At 70.4% G+C, this 7,991-nt stretch overlaps 2 protein-coding genes across 3 annotated transcripts in view; one reads left to right on the top strand and one right to left on the bottom strand.

Moving 5' to 3' along the window:
* Nucleotides 1-84: 84 nt before the first annotated feature.
* On the top strand, nt 85-2,798 carry SLC25A39 (solute carrier family 25 member 39). The gene is made up of 11 exons (XM_026054491.1): nt 85-118; nt 944-1,046; nt 1,129-1,188; nt 1,329-1,438; nt 1,525-1,592; nt 1,665-1,789; nt 1,864-2,037; nt 2,118-2,227; nt 2,320-2,401; nt 2,475-2,555; nt 2,629-2,798. The coding sequence occupies exons 2-11, from the start codon at nt 956-958 to the stop codon at nt 2,745-2,747; spliced, it is 1,020 nt and encodes a 339-aa protein (XP_025910276.1). The 5' UTR covers nt 85-118; nt 944-955; the 3' UTR covers nt 2,748-2,798.
* Nucleotides 2,799-3,845: 1,047 nt separating this feature from the next.
* Nucleotides 3,846-7,991, bottom strand: part of RUNDC3A (RUN domain containing 3A) — a 5,514-nt gene continuing 1,368 nt past the window's right edge. Inside the window, exons 2-11 of one of the 2 annotated variants that reach the window (XM_026054478.1) lie at nt 7,544-7,659; nt 7,338-7,471; nt 6,498-6,583; nt 6,307-6,396; nt 5,810-5,890; nt 5,558-5,723; nt 5,218-5,375; nt 4,304-4,441; nt 4,124-4,230; nt 3,846-4,019 (exon numbers count right to left, since the gene is read on the bottom strand). In XM_026054478.1, the coding sequence (XP_025910263.1) occupies nt 3,877-4,019; nt 4,124-4,230; nt 4,304-4,441; nt 5,218-5,375; nt 5,558-5,723; nt 5,810-5,890; nt 6,307-6,396; nt 6,498-6,583; nt 7,338-7,471; nt 7,544-7,659 (1,219 nt within the window). In that variant the 3' untranslated portion in view covers nt 3,846-3,876. Of the gene's footprint in view, nt 4,020-4,123; nt 4,231-4,303; nt 4,442-5,217; nt 5,376-5,557; nt 5,724-5,809; nt 5,891-6,306; nt 6,397-6,497; nt 6,584-7,337; nt 7,660-7,991 lie in introns of both variants that reach the window. The other variant, XM_026054477.1, reaches the window with a different exon arrangement.

Here is a 7,991-nt window from a genome sequence, read left to right on the forward strand (position 1 = left end):
TGCGCGGCGGCGGCGCCCGGGCGGAAGCGGCGCGGGGCGCCCGCGGGGCTCCTTAAAGGCGCCGGCGCCGCGGCCGCGCTCGGCGGATGGAGGAGGCGCGCGGGGCTGGAATGAGCAGGTGGGGCCAGGCCCCCTCCCCGGGACGCGCCCCCCGCCGCCCCCGGACCGGCGGCCGCCGCACGAGTGTCTCCGGGACGGGGCCCGTTCCCCCCCCCCCACGCGGGGCTGCGGTCACCGGGGCGGGCTCCCGGGAGTGCAAACACGGGGGGGCGAAGCGCAGCGACGGGGTGACCCCCCCCCCAACCCCCTGGGGCGGAGCAGCCGCCAGCCCGGGGGTCCCGGCGGCGCCCCCGGGACCTGCACGTTAAAAACGGCACCGGGGGGCGGGGGGGGGGCCGTCCCGCCGCCGCCCCCCGCACGTGAGCGCGAGCAGCGCGGCCGCGCTCAAGGGCCGGCGGCTTGGTGCTTTTCCCGAGCTTTTTATTTTTTATCCTTTTTTTCCCTCTTTTCCCGAGGGCACTGGGCTCCGGGCCGCTCCGGTGCCCTTGGGWTGCAGCCCCGCGGTGCTGAGCGCCGTCCCCGCGCCGGGGGACCCGGGCCCGGCCGCTGGCGGAGCCCCTCGGGTCATTCCCGGCAGCCCCGACCTTGCCGCCGTGCCGAGTCAGAGCAGCACGCGCCCGGTTTCGCTCCATTCGGTTTATTCCCGAATCGCAGCTGCGCTCCGGCCCGGCGGGCCGCGGCGTTGGGCGGCGCGGGGCCCCGCGTCCCCGCCGTGCGCTGCACTTTGCTCCCTGCCCTGCGGCCTGGCCCGGGGGGCACGCGGGGCCCTGCGCAGCCCCGAGGCTCCCGGGGGCCGCGCCTGCCCTGCGCCGCCCCGATAACGCACGGGACGGGGACGGGGCGAGCGGGGCCGTCGCCAAGGCCGCCCCGTGCGCCCCTGCAGGAGGGCGCCGCGATGGCCGAGGAGGCGCCGCCGAGCCCCCCCATCACCCCGCTGCAGCAGATGGTGGCCTCGGGCACCGGCGCCGTGCTCACCTCCCTCTTCGGTGAGTGTCCCCCCGCCCCGGCCGGGACCCTGCCGCGTGTCCCCTCCGCGCGCGCGGCCGCTCACGGTGCCTCCCGCCGCAGTGACGCCGCTGGACGTGGTGAAGATCCGGCTGCAGGCRCAGAGGACGCCCTTCTCCAAAGGTAGCCCCCCGGGGCGGGGGCTGGACGCTTCAGTGGCACCGGGGCAGCTCGGAAGCTGCTCCCGGGGCTGGTGGCCCCRTCCGGGGGCAGGTGCCGGGGGTGTCGTCACCACATGGTGCCTTTTCCCCACCCCGCTCCAGGGAAGTGCTTCCTCTACTGCAACGGCCTCATGGACCACCTATACGTGTGCCAAAACGGCAACGGCTGCACCGCCTGGTACCGGGCACCCACCCGCTTCAGCGGCACCCTGGTATGGGGAGGGGGCACCTAGGGGGTGGCGGGGGGCAGAGCCGGGCATAGCACCCCCCCATCCCCACCACCCCTCTCTCCCCRCAGGACGCGTTCGTCAAGATCACACGTCACGAGGGCATCAGGTCTCTGTGGAGCGGGCTGCCCCCCACGCTGTGAGTGCCGGCGGGCACGACGGGGGCACCCGTGGGTGGCCCCGCGCTCACCCCCATCCCCTTTCCGCGCAGGGTCATGGCCGTGCCGGCCACCGCCATTTACTTCACGGCTTATGACCAGCTCCGCGACTACCTGCAGGCCCGCGCGGGCAGCCGGGGCCACCACATCCCCTTGGTGGCGGGCGCGCTCGCCAGGAGTGAGTATCCGCCGGCGCCGCGCTCCCGGCACCGGGGGCCGGCGGGCGCCGAGCTGAGCGCGTCCCCGCCGCAGTGGGCGCCGTGACGGTCATCAGCCCCCTGGAGCTCATCCGCACCAAGATGCAGTCGCGGCCGCTCAGCTACCGGGAGCTGCGCGTGTGCATCCGCTCGGCCGTGGCGCAGGACGGCTGGCTGTCCCTCTGGAGGGGCTGGGGGCCCACGGTGCTGCGCGACGTGCCCTTCTCAGGTACGTGGACTTGGCGGCGGGGGGATCGGGCGACCGCCGAGCCACCTGCCCACAGCATTGCTGTCCCCCGTGCCCTGCAGCGCTCTACTGGTTCAACTACGAGCTGGTGCGGGCATGGCTGTGCAGGCAAGCCCGGCTGGACGAGGCCACCTTCGCCATCAGCTTCGTCTCCGGGGCCGTGTCGGGGACGGTGAGTCGCTGGGGACACAGGTTGGCCRGAGCCACGAGGCCACGGTGAGGGGCTGGTGTCCCCCCGCCGCTCACAGCCCGGCCCCCGCGCAGGTGGCGGCCGTGCTCACGCTGCCCTTCGACGTGGTGAAGACGCGGCGGCAGATCGAGCTGGGCGACGGCGACGCACTGCGAGGTGAGGGCGGACGGGGGGGTGGCAGCACCCCCGTCCCCAGGCAGCCCCTCATCCTGCTGCCCTCTCCCCGCAGCCCCTGCCAACAAGTCGTCGTCCACCTGGCTCCTCATGCAGCGAATCCGGGCAGAGTCCGGCACGCGGGGACTCTTTGCAGGTAGGGCCGTGGCTGGAGGGGGACGCGGTGCAGGGACGCCGGACGGCAGGACCTCACGGTGATGTCCCCGCAGGCTTCCTGCCCCGTGTCATTAAGGTGGCCCCGGCCTGCGCCATCATGATCAGCACCTACGAGTTCGGCAAAACCTTCTTCCAGAAGCTGAACCAGGAGCGGCAGCGGAGCAGCCTGTGAGCCGAGAGCCACCCGCGGCCACCTGCGCCCTGCAAGTGCCTGCCGGCCCCGGGGCCACCAYGGGACCCCCGGCCCGCGTGGCCGGCGGGCGCTGCTCCCGGCACCGCTGAGCCAAGCCCTGGGTGGGGGGGGTCTCCACGTGCCACCCACCTCCCGCTCCGTTACGCACAGTGTCCCCTTGGTGGCACCGGGAGCCCTCGCCGCCCTCCTGGGGACAGTCCTGCCCCTGCTCGCGGGCCGGGCCTCGCTGCTGCTCTTGGGGGGTGCAGAGCACGTGGGCAGCCGCCCCATGGCCGGCCCTCCCCCGTGGGGACATGTGCCAGCCCTGCCCCCCGCCCCGGGGACACAAAGGACGACTTTCCTTTTATTTTCTTAAATAAAAGAAAAAAAAACGAGCCCTTGCTGAGGGCAAGGAGCTGCTGCCTGTGCAGGCGGGTGGGCTGGGGAGCAGAGGTTTCCCCCCCCCAGGTGACAATCTGGTCCCCTCCAGGGCTGGGAGGGGACTGCAGGGTCCCCAGCGGGCTCTTCTCCCCTGCGGGGAAGGGGCAGAGGCCGGCTCGTATCGCTGCATTTATTGATTCCATTTGCTCCAACAAGGCAGATGGGGCTGAATTAAAAACCAAAAACACCCAAAACAACCCGAAACCCAGCGGGGAAGGGGAAGGCGGGCGCGGGGGGACAATGCTGCAAGGAGGTGCAGCCAGACCCTGTTGTGAGGGGGGTCCCTATGACACCCTGGCCTGGGGAGGGGACAGGGACAAGTTGGGTGTGGGGTGGCACTGGAGGGCAGGYGAAGTTCTGGTGGGTGCCCCAGGGACCCTGTGTCCTGGGGCAGGACGCTGGGTCCCCATGGAGCAAGACCTGGGGACAAGCAGGGAGGTTGCCCCACACCCTTCCAAGTCGCTCCCGGCTGCTCCCAGTGTCCCCCCCTTGCACGGTGGCACAGTCCGTCACCCCGTCCCCAAGGCRGCCGGATGCAGGAGGCCCCGCCGTGGCATCCCGCATCCCGACCAGCCCACGTCTCCGTGTGCAAGCGTTCGGAGCCGGGGCGTCAAGGGCGCTGGCGAGTCCCCCACGCTCCGCCGCGGCGCGGGGCCACGCGCTCAGTCCTGGCCGGGCGCCGKGGGCCTCAGCTGGGGCTGCGCGCCGGGCTGCCGTCGTTGCTGTCGCTCACCAGGCACTCGTTGGACTTGAGGCTGGCCAGGGACTTGCAGCTGGGCAGCGAGGCCAGCGAGCCGCAGAGCCCCAGCATGGAGGGCGTGGGGTCCTTCCCTGCGGGCACGGAGCGTCACGGGCACTGCCGGCGGCGCCGGGGGGATCCCGGGTGCAGGGGGTGCGGCGCCGGCCCCCCTGCCGCGGTGGGCAGAGGGTCTTACCCAAGGGCCCCCAGGGCTCCCCGGCACGCTTGCCCTCGCCCAGGCGCTGCGAGTCGGAGCTGAGGCTGTTCTCGGCCGAGAGCTGGTCGGTGCTCACGAAGCTGTGCCTGCGGGGGACGGCGCTGAGCCCCGGGGCGCCCCGGGGACGCGGGCACGGCGCGGGCCCCCGTGGGCGCTCACCGGCGGTACAGCTTGCCCTCCGAGCCGCTCTCGTGGCCGTTGAGCGTCCCCAGCGAGGGCCACTGGTTGCCCAGGGGCGGCACCGTGTCCTTGGGGAGCTGGGCCAGCTGYGGGTTCTCGCAGGGGATGAGCCCCGTCCTGCGGGCGACGCGGGCGCTCAGCACGCGGCGGCGACGCGAGCGATGGGCACCCGCTGCCGCCCTGTGCCCTGCTGCACTGGGGACCTGCCACCCACCGCGTCCCACAGACCCACGGAGCATCTAGGGACCTGCTGCCACCATGTCCTGCAGGTTGCGTGGGGCACCTCGCACACGTGACCGGCCACCGCTGGGGTCCTGCAGGTCGTATAGGGCACCTGGACCATGAGGGACCTGTGGTCACCACATCCTGCAGGAACCATGAGGGACCTGCGGTCACCACGTCCTGCAGGTCATAGATGACACGGAGCACCAGGGACCTGCTGCCATCTCTGGGTCCTGCAGGTCATATAGGGCACCTGGACCACAAGGGACCTGTGGTCACCACATCCTGCGGGTCATATATGGCATGGAGCACCAGGGACCTGCTGCCACCACAGACCAATGGGCTGCCCAGGAATCAACCTTCTGCATCCCACAGGGCCCCAGCATGCCGGGGACTTGTCCCTGCTGTGTCCCACGGCTGTAGGGGAMATGGGACACCATCATGCCAGCCCCAGGGCACCTGTGAACCCACCGCRTGACACCTGCAACCTGCCACCACAGGGTCCTGCAGGTCACACAAGGCCCACGAGGGGCCTGCGGTCYCCGCACCCTGCAGGGCACATAGGGTCCCCGGGGGACCTGCCAGGGTCACGGTCAGCAGCGTGTCCCCGGGGCGGGCAGGGGACAGGGCTGCGGCGGGTGCCGCAGTTCGGGGCACCGTCCTGCACTCACAGCTGCTCCTGCAGCTCCAGGATGACGCCCTCCAGCTCCCGCTTCTCCAGCTGGTTCTGCACCGTCACCTCCTCCAGACGCATCTTCAGCCGCTTGTTCTCGGCCTCCAGGTCCTTGAGCTGCGACTCCCGCAGCCGCACGAGCTCCTCCAGGTAGCCCTGCGCCAGCCCACGCTGAGCAGCCACCGCYGGGCCACCCCGGGGCCACCACCAGCCACCCGGCCACCACCACAGGGCACCGAGGACGCAGGGGAGCCGGGGCGCCGGGCCCGGAGCGCATCCCAGGGCGGGATGCTCCGCGCGGGAGGGAGCCTGGCTCGGTCATCCCGAGCCCCCGGTACCTTCTGGGCATAGACGATGCGGAACTTCTGCTCCATCTTGCGCCACTTGTTGTACCAGCTGTCCTCGTCGGTGACGAGCGGCAGGTAGGGGTGCTCGGGCGAGCTGTCCTCGCTCGTGCTGCTCTCCACGCTGCCCCGCTCCTCCTCCTCGCTCAGGTAGTCATAGCTGGGCAGACGGGGCTCAGTGGGTGCAGAGGCACCCATGGGTGCCAGGGCGCACGGGTGCCGGCACAGCCGTTTCCGTGGCGTTACCTCTGCGTGAACTTCAGGTAGGGCGTGTAGTCGATGACCACGGGCGTCTTGCCGTCCATCACCTCGCCCTTCAGGCAGAAGCTGAGCCGGGCAGGGAGCGAGGGGTGAGGAGAGGAGGGGGTGCAGAACACCCCCCCCCCGTCCTGGGCGTCCCCTGTGTCCCCAGCACCCCACACGTCCCCAGCACCCCACATGCACCCTGTGTGTCCCGGGCATCCCACAGGTTGTGTGCTCCATGTGTCCTGGGCGTCATGTGTGTCCCTGGCACCCACATGTCGCAGGCACCCTGCATGTCCCTGTYCCCCGTGCATCCTGTGCGTGTCCCAGGCATCCCAGATATCCCGGGCATCCTGCATGACCCTGGTGCCCCACACATCCCAGGCAACCCCGCATGATGCTGTCACCCCATGTGTCCTGGGCACACACCACACGTCCCGGTCACCGTGGATGTCGTGGGCACCCCGCGTGTCCCCAGCACCCTGCGCGTCCCCGCGCACCTGAAGTCGATGGCGCTGAGCCCGATGAGCATGCCGGTGAGCACCGTGGACTCCTCCCGCAGCATGATGGCCCCGTCGTCGTAAAACCTCCTGCGTGGAGAGGCGGGCGCCGTGAGGCCGTGGGGACGGGAGTGGGGACACGAGCGGGGACACGAGCGGGGACACGAGCGGGGACGCGGGCGGCTGCTCACCGCGTGGTCCGCGTGTCCCGCAGCGCCGTGGAGATGTACTCGGACATGCGCTTCTCCATCAGGGCCACCCGGATCCAGGCCCGGCCCTGCAGGAGAGGCCAGGAGAGAGCCCTGCAGGCGGGCACGGCCACCACCGCCGCTGCCACCACCCCAAGGGCTGGTCCCCAGAGGCATCGATGCTGCTGGGCATGCCGKCCCCCCCATCCCCAGGAGCTTTTGTCCCCCTCGTGCCCTTGCAGAGATCCACAGCTCCTGCTTTGTGTCCTTCATGTAGGGGAAATCACCGCAGCAGAGCGAGCTCATGGGGCAGGACCAGGCCTGGGGCTACATGAGGAGCAAGGGATGGGACAGGGTGAGCACAGGGCTGGGGATGGGGACAGGGACAGGGATGAGGAGGGAGATAGAGATGGGGCAGGGACATAGTGGACATGGGGCTGGGGCTGGGGACAGGGGCAGGGATGAGGAGGGAGATAGAGATGGGGATGGGGCAGGGACATGGTGGACATGGGGTTGGGAATGGGGACAGGGACAAGGATGAGGAGGGAGATAAGAGATGGAGATGGGAACATGGTGGACATGGAGTTGGGGATGGAGAGAGAGAAGATGAGGTCAGGGATATCCCTGGGAATGAGGATGGTGATGGGGACAGGGAGGAGGATGAGGAGGGACATGAAGGTGGAGATAGGGTGGAATAGGAGCAGGGATGAGATCAGGGAAGAATCTGGAGACGGGGATGTGGACGGCAATGGAGCGAGATGGAGACGGCCATGGGGATGGAGCCAAGGCCAGGGCCATGGATGGGGACAARGTGGATGGGGCCAGACCCAGGACCACCCTGACCTTGGCCCTGGAGGTGCTGATGTTCTCCATGTTCTCGATGCTGCTGACGCAGTTGTTGGGCACCTTGCTGCAGGCCAGGCGGATGTAGTCCCAGAAGCCGCGCTGCCCATCCGAGCTGAACCAGCTCACGGGGCCTGGGGACACGGCGGTGACGCTGTCACGGCGGGGGCCGCCCGCCGCCCGCCGCCCCCGCACGCCGGCGCTACCTTTAAAGCGGTGGCTGAGGATCTGCTCGAGGATGGCAGCRAAGTTGACGAACTCCTCGGAGGAGTCGTCGATGGGGTCGGCCGTGTACTTCTCCAGCAGGGTCTTCACTGAAAACCTGCGGCGAGGGACGTCACCCTGTGGGTGCTGCCGCTGGCACGTGGGCAGTGCAGGGCACTCGCACCCGGGCTCCTGGGCCTCTTGGCTGCGCAGGATCAGGGAATGCACCCAAACGCAAAGCGCCCGGAGCCAGGCCGGACGTCTAAAGCCATAAGGAAAAGCCATTTTCGCCATGGGCTGGGTCAGCAGGGCCGTGACGGGGCCGGTGGCCAGGACGCCAGGGCTCTTTCCTCTGGGCAGGGTCCCAGGCGGGCGGGTGGCCGCGGGCCGGCCACGCGCTCCGGCCGCGCTGGCAGCCCCCGCTTCCGCCGGTGCCGCGGGACGGAAACG

The sequence above is a fragment of the Nothoprocta perdicaria genome, unplaced genomic scaffold, assembly GCF_003342845.1.
Source record: "Nothoprocta perdicaria isolate Ctin4 unplaced genomic scaffold, notPer1 scaffold_121, whole genome shotgun sequence".
Taxonomy (NCBI): domain Eukaryota; kingdom Metazoa; phylum Chordata; class Aves; order Tinamiformes; family Tinamidae; genus Nothoprocta; species Nothoprocta perdicaria.